Source organism: Lynx canadensis, chromosome B4 (genome assembly GCF_007474595.2).
Source record: "Lynx canadensis isolate LIC74 chromosome B4, mLynCan4.pri.v2, whole genome shotgun sequence".
Taxonomy (NCBI): domain Eukaryota; kingdom Metazoa; phylum Chordata; class Mammalia; order Carnivora; family Felidae; genus Lynx; species Lynx canadensis.
In genome coordinates, this window is record NC_044309.1 from 81,879,708 (window position 1) to 81,899,187 (window position 19,480).

The following is a 19,480-nucleotide window of genomic DNA, read 5'->3' on the forward strand; positions in this document are numbered from 1 at the left end:
TTGACATTAATCATTCATTCTCCCGATTTCCTCTAGTTTACAAATCTTGAATTTTAATTCAAATCTTTTTTCATCTGTTATCTCTCAATCTGGTTTGTACATTCTTTGAAGGCAGAGACGCCTTATATAATTTATAATATTTCATATGACAGGAACTGAAATTTATTTTTTTAATGTTTATTTTTGAATGAGAGAGTGCAAGTACAGGAGGGGCAGACAGAGAGGGGACAGAGGGTCTGAAGCAGACTCCGTGCTGACAGCAGAAAGCCTGACGAGGGGCTCGAATCCACAAACCCTGAGATCATGATGGGGGATGAAGTCAGATGCTTAATCAACTGAGCCACCCAGGGGCCCCTCAACTTTATTTTATTAATCCATGCCAGATAAAGTGCTAAGTACTTTGTTTTTTATTTTTTTAATGTTTATTTTTGACAGACAGAGAGAGAGAGAGAGGGTGTGTGTGAGCATGAGTGGGGGAGGGGCACAGAGAGAGGGAGACACAGAATTCCAAGCCATCAGCACAGAACCTGATGCGGGGCTGGGATTCCACCAACCGTGAGATCATGACCTGAGCCAAAGACAGACGCTTAACAGACTGAACCATCCAGGACCCCACCTCCAACAGCACGAAGTACCTTGAATGTGATTTCCTCACTTAATCCTCACAACAAATATATATGATTAGTAGTACAACCCCACTTTATAAACTAAGAAATTAAGAAAATGCAGCTTAAAAAAATTCAACAATTTGCTTAACAATCACACAGCTAAAAAATAGTAGAGATAATATGCCAGCTCAGGCTCTTTGATTTAAGCTCTATCTTAACTACCAAGATGCTGGCACTGCTCTCATATACAAGCTCTATCTCCCCGCCTTTTAAAAATTTTTTTTTTTTAAGTTTATTACTTTGAGAAAGGGCCAAGCGTGTACACGCACGAGCAGGGCAGGGACAGAGCAATGGAGAGAAAGAGAATCCCAAGCAGGCTCTGCACTATCAGTGAGGAGCCCTTGACGTGGGGCTTGAACTCATGAATCCTGAGATCATGACTTGAGCCAAAATTTAAGAATTGGACGCTTAGGCGTGCCTGGGTGGCTCAGCTGGTTGAGCGTCTGACTTCAGCTCAGGTCATGATCTCACAGCTCGTGGGTTCGAGCCTCGCATCAGGCTCTGTGCTGACAGCTCGGAGCCTGGAGCCTGCTTCGGATTCTGTGTCTCCCTCTCTCTCTGGCCCTAACCCACTCGCATTCTGTCTCTGTCTCTCTCAAAAATAAATAAACATTAAAAAAAAAATTAAAAGAGTTGGACACTTAACCTACTGAGCCACCCAGGCACCCCTCTATCTTTTCCTTGCTTTCTCGCTTTCCTTGCTAGCTCTTCTTCCATCTAACCCTGTGAATATTGATATTCACTAAGACTGCTTTGGCCTTCTTCTCATTCCATTTATATCAAAAGCTTTATTTTTAATATTTATTTATTTTTGAGAGAGAGAGCACAAGTTGGGGGGGGGAGAGAGAGAGAGAAGGAGACACAGAATCCAATGCAGCTCCAGGCTCTGAGCTGTTAGCACAGAGCCTGACTCAGGGCTCGAACTCATGAACTGTGAGATCATGACCTGAGTTGAAGTTGGACGCCCAACTGACTAAGCCATCCAGGTGGCTGAGCCACCCAGGCTCCCCTCAAAAGGTTTTTCAATCTCAGAACCCAATCATTGGCAAATCCTGTCAGCTTCACTTTAATATACAGTAGTCCCCCAGGGCACATGGGTGGTTCACTCAGGTTAAATGCCCATCTTTTTTTTCTCTTTTTTCTAAATGTTTTTCTTTATTTTTGAGAGAGAGAGAGCACACAAGCAGGCAGGGGAGGGGCAGAGAGAGAGGGAAACACAGAATCAGAAGCAGGCTCCAGGCTCTGAGCTATAAGCACAGAGCCCGACTTGGGGCTCGAACTCATGAACGGCAAGATCATGACCTGAGCCAAAGTCAGACACTTAACCGAGCCACCCAGGTGCCCCAAGTGTCTGTCTTGATTACAGCTCAGGTCATCTCTCTCTCCCTCTCTCTCTGCCCCTCCCCCCTTCAAAATAAATAAGTAAACATTTAAAAATAAAACAAAAACATAACATAACATAACATAACATAACATAACATAACATAACATAACATAACAGTAGTCCCCCACTCATCCACAGTTTTGCTTTCTGTGATTTCAATTACCCTGGGACAACTGTAGTCCGGAAGTACATGATCCTCCTTCTGACACTTCATCAGGTCGATAATAGCCTAGTACTATGTCCTAATGCCTGCATCATTCACCTCACTTCATCTTAGCACAAAGGCATTTTATCATCTCACATTATCATAAGGTTGAGTATAGTACAATATTTTGAGAGACCACGTTGACATAACTTTTATTACAGTATGTTATAGTTATTCTATTACTTACTGTGTTAATCTCTTACTGTACCTAATTTAAAAATTAAACTTTATGGGGTGCCTGGGTGGCTCAGTTGGTTAGGCATCCAATCTCGGCTCAGGTCATGATCTCATGGTTTGTGGGTTCATGAGTTTGAGCCCTGCGTTGGGCCCTGTGCTAACAGCTCAGAGCCTGGAGCCCGCTTTGGATTCTGTGTCTCCCTCTCACTCTGTCCCACCCCCACTACGCTCTCTCAAAAATGAGTAAATGTTAAAGAAAACAAATAAGTAAAAATTAAACTTTATTATAAGTATATACTTATAGGAAAAAATACAATACACATAGGTTTCCATACACTAGATTTTAGGCAGCCATTGGGGGTCTTGGAACATATCTCCTATGAATGGGGGGTGGGGGGAGGGATCTACTGCATCCAGAATCTAACCCTTTCAGGTCTTTGATACAAATCACTGTAAAAACTCTCAGCCCTTGCACCTCATTATAGTTTACTCTCAACAAAGTATCCAGAGTGATCTTTTAAAAATTTAAATCAGGAAAAAAAAAAGTCAAAACATGTCATTTCTCTATTCAAAAATCCCCCACTAGTTTCTTATCTCAAGGGTAAGCCAGAGTTCTAATCACCTAAAAGGTCTTCTTATAACACTTTGCATGTAAGACTCCCAACTTCACATCTGAGTCTCTGCTTTGACATCACCTTCTCACCAAGACCTTCCCTAGTCACCCTGTTTAAAATTTTAATACCCTTAGTCCCACTGTACTACTACCTAACCCCTTTACTATTTTTCTGTACAGACCTTATCACTATTTGACATACTATAAATTTTATTTATTGAGACTTCCCCCACTAAAATATAAACTCCATGACAGCAAGAATTTCATCTGCTTGGTTCACTGCTGTATGTTCAAAACCTATGGTAGCACACATGGTAGGCACTCCATAAATATTTTGAGTAAGTTGCAAACCTTTCCTATCAGCCCTCAGCTCTTGAACTAGAGACCCACATTTGCAACTATTAGACATCTCCAAGTGCAAATCTCAAAGACACTTAAGCCAAAAACTGAACTTATCTTCTCTGTTCCACAAAACTGACTTCTTCCTCTTCTCTCAACCTAGACTACTCAAACCTTGCATTCATCTTTCATTCCTCCCACATCTAACTGATCTATACATACTTACAGTTTTATATCCCAAATTTCTTTCAAATTTACTCCCATTCTAATAGCCACTACCTTATTTCAGATTTTACTAAGTTTATTCACTTGACAGTTATTGAACACCCATTCCATCAAGCATTATTTTAGATACAAGGAAATAATCATAAACAAAAGATAAAAGAGTTCTTGCCCACATGAAGTTTACAATCTGGTAAAAAACAAAAACAAAAACAAGGCAATCAATGATCATTAATATAATGTTTAATTAACATAAAAAAGTACAGCGTACAGGGCACCTGGGTGGCTCAGTCGGTGGAACATGTACTCTTGATCTCAGGGTCGTGAGTTCAAGCCCCACATTAGGCATGGAGTCTACTTTAAAAAAAAAAAGTACAGGGTCCCATGAAAGCATTTAAAAAGTAGTCAAATCATGTGTGTGGATACGGAGAACTTATCCTACCTAAGGGTTCCTTGGGTAAATGATGTTTGGCTGGTATCGGAAGGGAACTAGCAGTTAATTAATTAATTAGACAAAGGTATGGGGGATGGGAGTGGCAGGAGCACTACAGCCAAAAGCATGTATAACACTTCTGGGTTCCGAGGTAAGACAGGCTGTAGCGCAGTGATTAAGAACACAAATCTGGGGGCGCCTGGGTGGCGCAGTCGGTTAAGCGTCCGACTTCAGCCAGGTCACGATCTCGCGGTCTGTGAGTTCGAGCCCCGCGTCAGGCTCTGGGCTGATGGCTCAGAGCCTGGAGCCTGTTTCCGATTCTGTGTCTCCCTCTCTCTCTGCTCCTCCCCCGTTCATGCTCTGTCTCTCTCTGTCCCAAAAATAAATAATAAACGTTGAAAAAAAAAAAAAAAAAAAAAAAAAAGAACACAAATCTGGAGGGAAGCCTGGGTGGCTCAGTCAGTTAAGTGTCCAGCTCCAGCTCAGGTCATGATCTCACAGTTTATGGGTTCCAGCCCCATGTCAGGCTCTGTGCTGACAGCTCAGAGCCTGGAGCCAGCTTTGGATTCTGTGTCTCTCCCTCTCTCTGCCCCTCCCCAGCTCATGCTCTGCTTCTCTATCTCTCTCAAAAATAAACATTAAAAATTAAAAAAAAAAAAAAAAAAAAAAACACACCACATATCTGGGGGACAGGCTATTTGGATTTGAGCCACCACTTATTAGCTCTGCAACCTAGGGGGCAAGTTACTCAGTTAATCTCTCCGAGCTTCCAATTTTCTCATTTTGAAATGAGAATAATAGAGGCATTTACCTTACAGGGTTATTCTGAGAATTACATCAGTTAACCTATGTAAGTAGCTTCAACCAGATCTTGCAACATAGTAAATGCTAAGTATTAGTAATTAACACAGTCATTCTGAGGAATGAAATAAAATCAAGCCACTGTGGTTGGGAGTGTAAGAAACTAAGCTGGATTTATAAGAATATAATTAAAAGTTGTTTTCTTTTTTTAAGTTCATTTATTTTGAGAGAGAGAGAGAGAGAGAGAGAGAGAGAGAGAGAGAGAGAGGATGCGCATGAGCAGGGAAGGGGAAGAGACAGAGGAAGAGAGAGAATCCCAAGCAGGCTCCATGCTATCAGTGCAGGGCCCAATACAGGACTCCATCTCAGGAACTGTGAGATAATGACCTGAGCCGAAATCAAGAGTCAGATTCTTTTTTTTTTTTTAATTTTTTTTTTAAACGTTTATTTATTTTTGAAAGAGCAAGAGAAACAGAGCATGAGCCTGGGAGGGGCAGAGAGAGAAGGAGACACAGAATCTGAAGGAGGCTCCAGGCTCTGAGCTGTTAGCACAGAGCCCGACACGGGGCTTGAACTCAGGAGCTATGAGATCATGACCTGAGCCAAAGTCAGATGCTCAACCAACTGAGCCACCCAGGTGCCCCAAGAGTCAGATTCTTAACCAACTAAGCCACCCAGACGTCCCTATAATTAAAAGGTTTTAAGCAGCAGAGTGACTACTATAATGAAAATCTAACTGGTAAAAATCTCTCTGTCTCCAGACCCCATCCTCCATACTGCCAAAAGAACAACAACTGATCATATCAGCTCTTCCTTTCAAATTTTCAAAGGCTCCTCACCTTCCACCTGCATGACAAAAAACAAACACCTTACACAAGTCAAAAGGCCCTTTTCAACATCACTCCATTCCACCTTTATGGTCACAAAGTTCACCTGCTTTCCAAACTATCTTCAACCACCAACACACATGCGCTTTATTCAATATTATCTAACACTATACTATACACCCTTGTGGTTCTCTCTGCAGTAGTCCCTGTTTTCAGCATGGACTATAAATTTGGTACTATTACAATTCAAGGCATTTTCATCCACATTCAGTCTCTTTCTGTTAGAATGACTGCATTTCTACAAAATCTTCAGAAATTTGCTGTTGATGTGGACTTACATATCAATCCAATTAATACTTTCCCCTCTTACTTCAAAGCTTGTTTCTTTCTTCTGGGACTCCATACTAAAGCCCCAAATTCTTTTTATAAAGCTGGGAGGAGTTTTTAAAAAAGAGATAAAACTCTAAGTCAACCCAAAAATCAGGATCACTCCATCAAGATCGACAGTGGAACCAAACATTAAGTGTCCCGGAAGTCAGAATTAAAGGCATAGGTTCTTAACCAGAGGTCCACGGACTCCTCAGGGCTACAAGGTAGTTTTATGAAGCCCCTCAAATCGCATGCAAAGTATGTGTACATGCCTTTTTCTGGGGAAAGGGTCCATACCTTTCATCAGAGTTTCAAAGATATCTGTGACCTCCAAAAGGTTAAGAAGTGCTCTAGAGAAAAAGCAAAGACAAGCAAATGTGATTAAAAGAGTGAATCTTTTTCAGGCTGTCAGGAGTGCCTCATGTTCTCTCAGACTATAAAACCCGAAATCAGGTCAAAGGACATTATCCTATCAATATCAAATTTAATACAGACCTGACAAAACAGATCTCATAGAAAGAATCACTCCATAAACCAATATTAAATCCATAAAGGCAAGTCATACAGCTGGTGACTTACTCCAGTGATTTCAAAAGTGGAATAAAAAGAAAATATTAAATCTTCTATTCATATTTCCTTTTTATCTCATTCACTCAAAACTTTCTTTCCTGTGCATGCTTCATAACACACATAACATTATGGCAGAACACAATTTATTTAAGTAACTACACATATGACAGAGGTGGTTACTCAATTTTTTTTACTCATTATATTAGGAGACCACAAATATGATCTACACATTTCAGTGCCACCAATTTAACAGTAACTCCGTGATCCATGAAAACCCACTAGCACAGTTTAGAATCCATGAGTAAGAAACCAGTTTTCACAGAAAGGTTAATTGGTGTCAACTAGTATGTGTCCTCCCTACACTTACTCTTATGTCTTTTTTTAAGCTCATCAAGCTTTAAAGCATCAGTTTTTAGCTTTGGCTAAATCAGCCTGGTTTGTCTAAGGTTCCCAGGATGTGACCAAAACAAAACCAAAACATCTGATGGGAAAGCTACTTGTGAAACCACAAATGGACAACTAAAGAAGAAGTTCTCTTAATTCGCCCTAAAATTACTCTTTTCTTCTAGAAAAATAACAATCTCAATGTGTCGAAGCTACCAACATTCCTCAAAGATACAACTTAAAACCACCCTGTGACTGAGAGTGTCACCCAGTGGTGACACCAAGAGATGCAGGGTCCGGATCCATCCGCAACGTGAAATGGGAAGAGCTAAAGCTAACCTCGGAAATGCTTTCCCAAAATATTAACAGCTATGACTGAGTTGTCTCTCTACTGGTAAGGGGTAAGGGTGGGGGTAAGGCTGGCGGGCGGAGAAGCGCGTGGGAGAATTCGAAAAACTTTTAAATCTGACCTATCTGTGCCTTTACTAACCCTTTAGGTCTCGAAACCCCTGGCTTCTACGGAGAGGCCTAGCTTCTGAGGCTTCTCCTCAAATTTCAAAGTTAGCTCCGAAGGCGTGACCCCACCTAAAAAAGAAAAAAGAAAAAAAAAAAAAAAGGAGTGGAAGCATTTTTTGGCTCCTGTCTGAGACCTGGATGGGTGGAAAACACAAAGGTGCCATCTGCTAACCGCAATCGCGGCTCTGGACAACAGACTGGGAAGCATCAATCCAAGGAAGAGATAGGGGTCCTGGCTCCAGCACGGGGCAAAGAGGAGGGGACCATTGACGTAATGCAGCTCTGACGAGAAACGAGAAGGGGGTATAACAGGTTGAAAGCACTTGCACACCCGGTGGGGAAGTGACACAGATGAGACAACGATGAAGAAAGAGTCAAAATAACAAAGATACCGTAAAACCATGCGGAGAAATGGAAAATTGGGGAAGGCGTAGCGGGGACGAAGGAAGGCACAAAAGAAAAGAACTACGGCGGGAGCCAGAAAACGAAGTGGAAAAGCCTGCAAGGTGAACACGTAGGAAAAGGCGCAAGCCACCCAGCAGAATTCAGTCCCAGCAAAGTCCAACTCAGCCCTTCCCCGCCTCACGGTACCTTCAGCTTATGGAGCTCCACCGTCTCCGACGCCATCTTGTTACCCCTCCAGTCCACTAGGCCCCCACCCGCAGCCTCGGCTTCCAGGAGCTCCCGCCTAGGCGCAGACAACCAAGGCCGACCAATCGCTGCCACTCTTACTCCCACCTCACACTATCAGCTCTTCCCATTAGTCAACAGCTGACGTCGCTCTCGCTCTTCCAGGCAGCTTTCCCCACCTCTCTCAAAAGGTGGGACAGGGAGAGGGGCGGGTTCCGCACTTCCCGACCGGCGGAACTGGAGACCAATTGCGCGGCTCCATTGCAAACTGCCAACCAATGGGTGGTGGCAGCGCTGATTCTGTTCCACCAATAGAAAGAGCGCAGATGGGCGAGGGCGGCTGCTTCCTGGAGACCGCAGGTGTGGAAGCGAGCGCCGCTCCTCGAGCCCCACGGGCTTCTGAAGCCAGCAGGTAGGGGCGGCCGGCCGACTGGAAAGGGGTGCTGAGGAAAACTGGTGAGGGCCGAAAGGTGGGGGGGAGGAGGGAGACAGAGCAGCGGCGAGTTAAATACCGAGAGAGGAGCTCTGAAGAGAGCCTTGAGAACAGCCAATGAACGACAAACGAGAGAGGGAAGCTGGGAGGAGCTTGGGGTGGTTTCATAGCAGGGTGTGAGGAATTTAAGTAAGGGGGAGGGACGAGATCTGCTTCCCAAACAGACCTCAAGTTTAGAATTAGCACGACTTCAAGGAGCCAGGTTCAGACGCTCAGAGCCGCCCCTGGACTCGGGGAAAGGGCTCCATCTCTCAGGATGCTGAGCGCAGGTCCCTTCGTAGCTCAATCCAAAAGCCACGGGTAAATACTTGGCAGCGCCCGACGCTTGAGAGAAGGAATTGGGATGCTGCCTGCTCACATGCCAAGGGGAGGAGAGACAGGACGGGCAAGCCCCAGAGGAAAAGGTGGGAATTAGAAGTAGTTTTATTACCACGTTTCTCAGTGGTTCCTTGTTTCCCATGACCTTCTAATGAAATTCTGGTGCATGTAACCTCTCTCTGATTTCTTATAAGCTTCTTCAGGAAAGTGAGATACTTGTTTCCCTTGCTGCTTGAAGTCCCTGCCCCAAGCCTAGGCGTGCCCCTTCAAGTTACAGTTGAAGTGTAAGGATCAGAGTAAAAATTACTATTAATGTCTTGAGTAGAGAGGACCCATCTCGTCTTTCAAGTTTTCTTCCCTAAGTCTTCAGTTTTTCCTTTGTGCGCAGTGGGGGAAGTTCTTTCTTTCCCAATAGAGGTCAGGGGATTTGGACTATTCAGGAGACAACTTGGGGGAACAAACTCAAAGAGGTGGAGAGGAAATTGAGTAGGACTCCTGCCTGATCCCCCACTGTGGTAGGATGAATGTAGGGGTGGCACACAGTGAAGTGAACCCCAACACTCGAGTGATGAATAGCCGGGGCATCTGGCTGGCCTACATCATCTTGGTAGGACTGCTGCATGTGGTTCTACTCAGCATCCCCTTCTTCAGCATTCCTGTTGTCTGGACCCTGACCAACGTCATCCATAACTTGGTGAGCACTAAACCACACCGTTATACCTAACCCAGGCTTTTCCCAACCAAAACCAAAAGTACCAATTATTTGGGGATGTATGTCTTCCTTTGGGGATCTCAGTGTAATTCTTGGGCTGAAGGACCATTTTCTGCCTCCTCACACTGCCCCCATCCCTCTTCCCAGGCTATGTATGTCTTCTTACATACTGTGAAAGGGACACCCTTTGAGACCCCTGACCAAGGAAAGGCTCGGCTACTGACACACTGGGAACAGATGGACTACGGGCTCCAATTTACCTCTTCCCGCAAATTCCTCAGCATCTCTCCTATTGTACTGTGAGTCCAGGGGGAGAGGTGGGAAATGCTCCAAGTGCCAAGTACAAACACCCACAGGGAAGTTTTAAAAAAACAGACTACTCACTTAAACACTTTGAAGATAAGGTATGATCTAAATCTAGGAAGAGCAGTAAAGAAATGGAAGACAGTAAATAGGTTTTCTTTGCTGTCCCTTTGGTGGTAGGGGAATGGAGAAAGGACTAAGAAAACGCCAAGTAAAACCAAATGGTGTTACACTTCCAGAGGAAGTGAATGAATAAAGCAGAGATTATATAAATCTGTGAAAACTGTTGGGAATGGAAACAAAGGGACTCTGACATATAGGCTTCAGCTGTCATTTGCCACATGTCATTAACAATTAAAAAACACTCTAACTTAATCTCCAGTTAAAGGTGTCATCTGATTATCTCCCCAACCCCAAAGTAAACACTGTTAAAGTGACCGGAATATTTTCAGATATTCTAGGACTACATGCAATAAAACTGGTCATTTAAAATAGAAGAGAAAGTCACTGGAAAGGCATAAATTCGGATAGAGAAGGCCAGCTTCACTCAACCCATTTCTTCTCTCCACAGCTACCTTCTTGCCAGCTTCTACACCAAGTATGATGCTGCTCACTTCCTCATCAATACAGCCTCATTGCTCAGTGTACTGCTGCCTAAGTTACCCCAATTCCATGGGGTTCGTCTCTTTGGCATCAACAAATACTGAAGGATGGGGCTGGGGATGACACTGGACCAAAGGGCTGTAACATCCTTTCCTTCTCCATACTGTCTTCTGTATCTTGAAAGCCTGAGAACTATACCACCTTTCCCAAACTCCCAGGAAGAGAACAGATAGGAAAATGGGCCTCCCTGGGCCCAGCCCTGCTAACAGCAGGTTTCTTTAAATCAGGAAAGGCGGGAAAGATAAGGGCCAAATCACTCTTTTTTCCACAGAAGGAAGCCAAGTTTGGGCAGCTTGTTTGGTGATTTAAGTTTTTCTAGATCTTCCACTCCCACTACCTTCCAGCTTTGTTTTACTGTGTATTTTCCTTATAATAAAGATAATTTTTTTTTCAGATATGACTACAGTTCGGTCAGCATGAAGGGTTGGGAAATGTCCTCATAAGACTGGGGAAGAAACAATAGTAACTTTCTGTATAAAACTTCTCTAAGGTATTTTTTTTTTATCCCCTCTCCCTTGGTCCAGTAGGAGATGCCCTTCACTCTCAGCTAAGAGTAGGAAAAGGATTCTCAAGTGAGAAAAAGGGCTCCACTATATGGGCAAAGAAGAAAGGGAAGATACAGGTTGCCAGTTATATATTTATAGAAAGATAATCCCCTGGCTTTAAATAGATATGTACATACAAATATGAACAAACTTAAAAAAATACAAACCCTTGGATCATAAAGGGGCTGCTGGGAGCCCCTTTTTCCTTCCCTCTCACCCAAGGGCAGAGGGCATGAGTCTGCTTTTTAAAAATTATCAGTTTTGGCCATCCCTGCAGCAACAAGCATGAAGTTGGGTGATTACCCACAAGGTGAATGTCAGGAAAAATGCAGAGTTCCCACTCTTTGAATACTATGTATGATCTCCTATAATTAGGGCTACATGCTTTCTTGTTCTGTCTTTTAACTAGTATGTTGGGGTAAAGGAGGGGGCTCCCTCCTGAAATGGGTCAGGAAATCAGATAGACTTACAGTTTTAAAAGAGAGGGGGAAGTGTCATCTGCTCTAGAAGCAAAAGACAAAGGCATACAGACCCCAGGGAAATACCCAGTTCCCATGCTACCATGGGAGATACTGTCCAGCCCAGATCCAGGCTCTAGGTTCTTTGCTCTAGCCACCCCCTATTTCTTTGGTATTGTCTAAAGACAAGTTTCAGTTCCTAGGTGCTGGTGGAGGAGGGAGAGTGGTTCTGGGGCTTCCTACAGGTACTGAGTGAACAATTTGAACTTAAAATTTTCCCTTTTTTCAATATTTAAAAATAAACAAATCAAAACTCCATCCTGTGCTATACACAGCCCTTTTGACTCCCTGACATTAATCTGAGGAAAGAAGAGAAGGGGTGTCATCGTTGGAAGGGCCTCCTCACTTTCTTCCGCCGCTTCGGTTTGGCTTCTCCCTTGGGTACTGTGCTGTTGGGCTTAGAGGCTGCAGTGGCCCCAGGGCCAGGCTGAGGAGCTGCAAAGAAGTTCCCATTGGACATCTGGCCTGGGGGTACTTGAAAGATCCGGCTCAAGAAATCCTGAAGGTCTGCAGGAGGGGCTTCTGGGGCTGCTCTGAGGGGACAATAGAAGACATAACGAGGCAAGAAATACTGAGTTATATTGTTACCTGTTTATACCTAAGTTAAAGACATACTAAGTCAGTTGCCAGACTTCTTAAGGGTGAGACATCTAGGTGTCCTAAACGGCATGTCATCTGAAATCATACTCAGAACTAGAATAACAGGTAGATTGTTGAAAGAAATAACACTTACCTCTGCCGCCCACTGGTGCCTGGAATCCGAGAACCAAATGAGATGTGATAGGGGACTCTATGAGTATCTGGGGAGATTCCCACACGCTGGCATCCAGCCCACTCTGCAAGCATGAGAAATAATTAGCCAAAACATTATAGTTTTGAGCGTACATAAGCCCATATTTCTAGAGAACAGAAGTATACCTGTGATGTCATACACCTTTCCATCCATTAGCGCAAAATAGGTGATCTTGAGGCCCAACATGCTTGACTCTGCCCAAAAGTCTCCTTCCTCAGCAGGATGCAGTCTATTACACTCAGCACAGTATCTGGCACTTTTAGGTTCCCGGTCCATTTCAAACCTCCTACAACCCAACACAACAACAAAAATTCCTTAATTTGTCAAGCCTACGGTGTTGCTATAGTATCATCATTATGATCACTTCTCAGCCTTTTGGCTAAGATCAAGTGTATAATATTTTTTTGTTGTTGTTTATTTTTGAGAGACAGAGACAGAATGCGAGTGGATTAGGGGCAGAGAGAGGGAGACACAGAATCCGAAGCAGGCTCCAGGCTCTCAGCTGTCAGCACAGTGCCCGACGCAGGGCTCGAACCCACAAACTGAGATCATGACCTGAGCCGAAGTCGGACACTCAACCGACTGAGCCACCCAGGCACCCCTAATATCCTCGTTATTAACAAAGATGGCTGAAAGATCTAAAATTATCTCCACTCAGTTGTTACATATGCCTACAAACACCCTTACCCTCAGCCTTCTATATTAAATCTAAAAATAACTTTTTTTTTTATTGCTAATTCAAATCCCCAATCTTGATACGATGGCAAAAGCAGAAACCTCAGGGTCTTTTTACTCATCATCTATATCCCCCAACTACCAGAAATACTCACAAGGAGGTCTTTGGCTACCCAATCCCTAAGTTGTGGCTGTCCCATTCCTGTCCTGTTTCATACCTATGCTTTCCCTGGCATCGGCTGCACATCATAGTGTTCATTGCCTCTTTGAGGTCATCCTGCAGCTTGGACAGAAACTCATTCACCGACCGGCTCAGCTCATTCTCTGCCATTCGTTTCCTAAGAGAAGAAAGCCTTTGTAAATGAGAGGGTATTGAGCAAGGGACAAAGGGAGATGAATCTTTTAGCCTCTTGAGGCTCCTGGCCAGCTAGAAAGATAAGCAACCCCAATTCCCTCCACCTCAGAGAGCCTCCTCCAGCCACAAGTCCAGGGACCTCTACTACTGAAGATTATTCATTTACCCCACTTTCCTATTTTCCACTTACAATTTCCTATTTCCCACTTACATTTCATATTCCTTCCGCCTTTCAGGATTGCTGACAATGTCCCAAGCTGCCCGCAAAACCTTGAAGGCCTCCTCGGCCCGGGGATGATGATTTTTGTCAGGATGAACCTACCAAGACAAAGATTTCCTCACAAATCCATTCCAACTTTCTCCCCATCTTAGGTCAAAATAACCTCATATCAAAGTGTTCTCTTTGACCACCCTTTTGGAGAGTCAATACACCTAGATAAGTAATTGCTCTAGCTCTGCAAATAGTTTCAGGATCAAGACCCAGGTCTGTCACTATTAGCTATATGACCTAGAATATTGTATCTATCACGGATTATTGGGAGTATCGAATGAGAATACACATGATGTACATAGTACAGAATTTGGCATTAGGGTGATCCACCATCTCAGTGTGCTTGGGATTGTCCCAATTTTAGCACTGAAAGTTCATGTCTCAGGAAACCCTCAATCCCAGGCAAACAGGGATGTATACGCTACCTGGTATACATATACTAAGCCCTCACATTTTAGCTTTATCATCAATCATAAAGAATTCCAAGGATATTATATCCTCAAACTCATTCTTTTTTAACTAGAAAATTCTCATATATACTTCCTACAACAGTTTGCCTTTCTGTCCCAGAAATGAAATATAGCATATTGTGATCCTCACAGGCCTTTTACCCACTTTTCAACCTTTTCTCTAGGACAAATAGTCTCCTTACTTCCTACAGCTTCTTGATTGTTCCCATCCTTATTTTCCAAAGGTACAGAATAAAGCTAGTCTCCTGATGATGCCAAATAAATAGAATGCTGCTAAATCTCCCACATATCCAAGCTTAGAGAACAGCCTTTTAGTCATGGTCACTCTGGGGCCTAATAAGGGCAGTGAGAGGTTCCATAAAAGAAGCCCACAGACACTGGCCCAGAACAAGGAAGAATTCTTACATGTGTTACAGGTGTGTTGAAGATTGGGGGACTTAACTCCATCTCTACTCCAAGAAAACAAGTTGAAAATGAAAAATTTTGTGACAATATTTCCCAAGAGAGGATTATCTGCTAAAAGACATGAAAATGAGGGGCGCCTGGGTGGCTCAGTGGGTTGGGTTGGGTTGGTTTGGGTTGGGTTGAGCGGCCAACTCTTGATTTTGGCTCAGGTCATGATCTCGTTGTCGTGGGATCCAGCCCCATGAGCCTGCTTAGGATTCTCTCTCTGCCCCTCTCCTGCTTGTGTGTGCTCTCTCCCTCAAAAAATAAAAATAAACTTAAAAAAAAAGAAAGACATGAAAGGGAGAAAAGAGCTCTACTACTAGTATCTAACTGAGTGTAAGCTGTTGTTCCCCACTCTTAAGAATATGTCCCCGTCTATCCACTAAGGGGCATGAATTTCCCACCAAACTAATTTAGTCCTCTGCTAAGTTACACACCTGGTATATTACTGTGTCTTGAATAGTTAATGGACACCTTGGTTACTCATTCCTATTTGGTGTCATGCAATCATTGAGGTAATTTACACACCATGATTTTTTACCAGTCCAGTTCCATACACTCAAATAGGCCCCCAATGGAATTTACACACATTACTTAATATTCATAATATAGTTTAACTTACAAAAAATAGCAATAATCATCATATCTGAAAATAATTACCTAATATCTACTAATAGCAATTTGATTGCATGCTCGTGTTAAACCATTTCCCTGAAGCATATGGGGCATATCACAACTGCCATCTGTACCATGCCCTCTTATCAACAAAAGCAACCCTATCTTGGGGTGCCTGGCCAGCTCAGTCATTAAGGCAACTGTGACTCTTGATCCCAGGGTTGTGGGTTCAAGCCCCAAGTTGGGTGTAGAGATTACTTAAGGCTCGCTCAGTCAATTAAGCATCAGACTCTTGGTTTCAGTTCAGGTCATATGATCTCACAGTTGGTGAGATCAAGCCCCGCATTGGGCTCTGTACCAGCAGTGTGGAGCCTGCTTGGGATTCGCTCTCCCCCTCTCTCTCTGCCCCTCCCCTGCTCACACTCTAAATAAACATTAAAAAATAATTTAAAAAAAAAACAGACAACTGTATCTTCACGTATGACATACATATGCACACGCCTCTCTACGGTTTATGCTCTGTTCTCTTTCCTTTTCCCACTCTACATTGCTGGTCCTGAAATACGTTTTCTTTCACCTGGTCCTGGAATAATCACATGCATTTCCTGAACTTTCCCACTCTAGGTCCACATTTGCCTCTCTGGGACAGATAGCTGGGTTTCCCCATGTTCAAAAAACCCTCTTTTGTTCAAGGTAGAGGAATTGACAGGCTATCTGACTAGGCCTTTTCTCCACCCTAGTTAGAGGGACTTCACCTGGAAATTCCAGGGTGAGTGGTCCAACATTGAACCACTAGGTTCATTTCTTTTTATTAAGAATCTCATGACAAAAAACTTAAAATGAAGGGAAAGTCAGATCCCATAGTGAAGGGGAAAAAGTCTTTATGACTGTTTCCTAAGAATTAAAGTTACTCCAGCTTCAAGTTGACTTTTTACTCTGCCTTCTCTTTATTCTACTCTCCCTAAAATTGGAATAGAAAATAAAATTTAACAAAAGAGGAAAAGGAAACAGAAGGGAAGAATACTCACCATCACTGCCAGCTGCCTATAGGCCTTCTTCAGTTCAGTATCTGATGCTGTGGCTTCAACCCCCAACACATGGAAAGGGTTTAACTCATCCTCAGGAACCCCAGCCATGGTCAAGAGTCGAGCCACTTCTTCTTCAGGCTGGCAGTAGCGACCACCAGCTATAGGTGCATTCCCCTGCCTGTCAGTCCTTGGCTTGACCCAAGGCAACTCCAGCCAACCCCACTGAAACATTTTTACCAACTGTTGCCATGGCCTGCTATCTCTCAGCAGAATCAGGCAACGCTGCAGGGTGGGAAAATCCAGCCAAGAAAAGAGCCAAGTGGCTTTACCCCTCCAGCCTAACCTGTCACCCAGTCCCACCAGAAACCGCCAGCCCAACTGTAGACAGCCCAACAAGAGGGCCAGAGCCAAGAGGAGCAAAGCACCCAGTAGCCTAAGAAAACGGGTTAATAGCCCTGCCCCATAGCAACATCCTTGGCTCATAAATTGGAACATCACCTGGGCCCAGCCCCCCAGCCGCCCTGCCCAGACTCCCACCCAGACTCGAAAAAGGTCCAGATCACTGCCTTTCAGCTGCCTGCATGCATAGATGAGATGGCCACAAGTTTCCACATACTCTCCCACCAATACCAGCAGTTCAATCAGCCACCAGAAGCCTGCCTGTCCAAGCTGACACAGTTCCTCTGCTCCCCATAATCCCAGGCCTCTGCGCTTATCTGCTTGACTTCGTTTCCGGCCCAGCCTATGTCGGCCAGGGGACCTGGGATCTCTGCGTCCACCTTCCCGAGTATCCTCCTTGGCTGGAATGCGGTGCCGCTGTCTCCGAGGTGGTTTCTTTCCACTGGGCACACGTGAAAAATCACTGGGGAACTTAAGAGGTTCCTCATCATCATATTCCTCTTCCAACTCTTCATCTTCCCCCAAAACTGGAGAGGTACAATGGTGGCAAAAGTTGCTAGAAGAGCTATCTCCTCCCTCAGAGTAAGGCCCTTCAGGGATTCCAGGGGTTCCCTGGCAGTTGCAAGCAGATGGAATGGAAAGAAAAGAAGGGTTCCCATCCTCCTGGTACCCAGCCTCATTCTCTCTTGAGAGTTCCTGGTCCACTCCTGACTCTTCCTCTGAAGATGCCTCACTCTGATCAGGGTCCTCTCCATCCCTAGGGGGTCCTGGACCCCTTGGGGGGCCATGGCTTGGATCCGACCAGTGGGCTGGGTTTGGGGGCTGTGTGTACTTAGGACTAGAGTGCTCTGTGAGGCAGCGGGTACCATTAGAAGCAGGCCTCGCTGAGTCCCTGAGTCCTGAGAATGAAAGTATTTCAGGGTCCACAGAGGATCCTAAAGTCCTGAGGGAGGCGCCACCACTGTGGTGGGCTCCACACAACCCTCTTTCTCCGGGGTGCTTCTGGGCCATGACCCCGGGGCTTCCTGAGGATTTTAGGTCACAGCCATCATGATAAGTTCTGAGGCCTGTAACAAAGGTATTAAGGTGGGGGATGATCAAGTATAGGACACAAAGAGAGGGGCTAAATTATCTTAAATTGGGGATACAGTTAATGCACCCACCTCCCTTGTTTTCTCAGATTCTTCTGGAGCGTTCGTTGTCCCCAGCAATAAGCAAATACTCCATTAACCACAACCATGCTCCCTCCCCTCCTCCAAATCCCCTTAGTTTTTCTTCTTCCCCCAGAAAGCTACAAACCAAAATCTGGGAAAGAGGGAGGTACCGTAAAGGGTGTGGTCCTAGGGTCACTCGTGGGGGAAAAAGGGAAAGACGACCGGAAAGGGGTGCCGCAGGCTGCCCGAAAGGGTGGGGACCGCGCGGCTCTTAAGAAAAACCTGGGGGACCGAGCTTAGGGTTGCAGCTGAGAAAGACATCCAGGAAACCCTTGGGCTGGGTAGAGGGGGTAAAGGTAACGTACCGGAAGAGCGGCGGTAACTCCTCCCCCTCCAGCAGCTGGGCCTAGGGCCAGGGGGAGCTACAGGAGCAGCTCCCCCGGCTCCGCCTCCCGCTCACGCTCTGCTTCCGCCTTCCGTCCCCGCCGTGGCCACCGACCTACGGTTACTTCCACTTCCGGGGTCACCAGGGAAGAGACGGGAAGGAAACGAAAAGGCGGTTGGCGGAGGCGCGAGCCAGTCCAGCAAGCGCTGAGTCAAATCGGAGGAGGCGGTCCTAGGGAACACTGGCCCCTCCCCTTAAAGGGCTCTCTGCTGCCGCCCTCCGAGTGCTGGAGTCCTATCCCCGCTGGCTGCACCGCTGGTGGGCGCTGCAGCTGTGCCTGCGGACTGGGGGCAGATTTTCAGGGTTCCTCTGGCTGTATTCTTGGGCTCTGTAGAGACTGGGAGATAGAGGATAGCCACCGAGCCACAGTCTGTTTCCTTTGCAGACAAAACCAGGGAGCGTAGAGGAGCCACCGCCCCGATCCTTTCCCTGCTGCCTGTAGCGAGGACAGAGGACCTTTTGTATCATGCGGAGGTGGAGCGGCGGGGAGGACGCCCCGGGCTAGCCCCCACCCTGGCCTCCCTGCACTGCCCCTTCTTTCCCAGCAATCTTCGGCCTCCCCAGCGCCAGACCCAGCTGGCGAACTGCCCGGTATAACTACAGCTCCCACGGCCCAGACCCACCCCTCAGGACGCAGCTCCCAGGCACGGTCACGGAGCGGTTCCAGGCGACCAGGAACGTAGCTCCGCCGGGCTCAGGACCCGAGCGGAGTGCCAAAAAACACTGCACTCATCTGCATGCTGCTTTGCGTCTCATTTGCATACCGAGCTGCTCTCGGTCGACGTCGACACGCGCCCCCGCCCCCACGCAGACCAGACTTGGGTCCCCTCTCTGTCGGTCCCCTCCTCTGCACACGCCTCTCTCGTTAGTCCCCCTTCCAAAGCCCGTCTTGCTCCGCAAGTTTTTCCGCCCATGAGCCCCTCGCCGGCGCCCCCAGTCCTGTAAAAGCCCCTTCCCCGGGTCCCCGTCTCGACCACCAGGTTCTCCAGAAGACAATACTCCAATTCTCTGGGAAGTGGAAGAAACCAAGCCGGGACTAGGGGGGTGCTGGGACCCCCGTTGGGGCTTTGAGAGCTTCTAATTGTCGAGTTATCGCCTAAGTATTCAGAGGCATTTTCTTCAACTTCGTGTGGTGCCC

General features: G+C 45.6%; 3 protein-coding genes across 8 annotated transcripts in view; 1 reads left to right on the forward strand and 2 right to left on the reverse strand.

The window, feature by feature from the left end:
- The window catches only part of LOC115519108 (SAP domain containing ribonucleoprotein), a 55,874-nt gene extending 47,571 nt beyond the window's left edge, over window positions 1-8,303 (reverse strand). For both annotated transcript variants that reach the window (XR_003970400.1, XM_030322852.1), the window contains exon 1: window positions 8,100-8,303. Coding sequence is in view for 1 of the 2 variants with exons in the window: in XM_030322852.1 (XP_030178712.1) it covers window positions 8,100-8,135 (36 nt within the window). In the remaining variant the exon portion in view is untranslated. The remainder of the gene's footprint in view (window positions 1-8,099) is intronic.
- A 14-nt stretch (window positions 8,304-8,317) lies between these two features.
- On the forward strand, window positions 8,318-11,024 carry ORMDL2 (ORMDL sphingolipid biosynthesis regulator 2). 2 transcript variants are annotated; one of them, XM_030322853.1, is made up of 4 exons: window positions 8,318-8,550; window positions 9,469-9,643; window positions 9,809-9,960; window positions 10,536-11,024. In XM_030322853.1, the coding sequence occupies exons 1-4, from the start codon at window positions 8,417-8,419 to the stop codon at window positions 10,669-10,671; spliced, it is 597 nt and encodes a 198-aa protein (XP_030178713.1). In that variant the 5' UTR covers window positions 8,318-8,416; the 3' UTR covers window positions 10,672-11,024. The 2 variants fall into 2 exon arrangements, with proteins under 2 accessions (XP_030178713.1, XP_030178714.1); XM_030322854.1 differs by lacking the exon at window positions 8,318-8,550 and adding an exon at window positions 8,576-8,594.
- A 220-nt stretch (window positions 11,025-11,244) lies between these two features.
- On the reverse strand, window positions 11,245-19,344 carry DNAJC14 (DnaJ heat shock protein family (Hsp40) member C14). Of its 4 annotated transcripts, none has more exons than XM_030322849.2 (8): window positions 18,966-19,052; window positions 18,263-18,411; window positions 16,345-17,810; window positions 13,725-13,831; window positions 13,377-13,496; window positions 12,609-12,769; window positions 12,424-12,526; window positions 11,245-12,223 (listed from the first exon to the last, which is right to left on the reverse strand). In XM_030322849.2, the coding sequence occupies exons 3-8, from the start codon at window positions 17,752-17,754 to the stop codon at window positions 12,013-12,015; spliced, it is 2,112 nt and encodes a 703-aa protein (XP_030178709.1). In that variant the 5' UTR covers window positions 17,755-17,810; window positions 18,263-18,411; window positions 18,966-19,052; the 3' UTR covers window positions 11,245-12,012. The 4 variants fall into 4 exon arrangements, with proteins under 4 accessions (XP_030178709.1, XP_030178708.1, XP_030178707.1 ...); XM_030322848.2 differs by having other exon boundaries at window positions 18,263-18,778; window positions 18,966-19,049; XM_030322847.2 differs by having other exon boundaries at window positions 18,263-19,344.
- Between the last annotated feature and the right edge of the window lie 136 nt (window positions 19,345-19,480).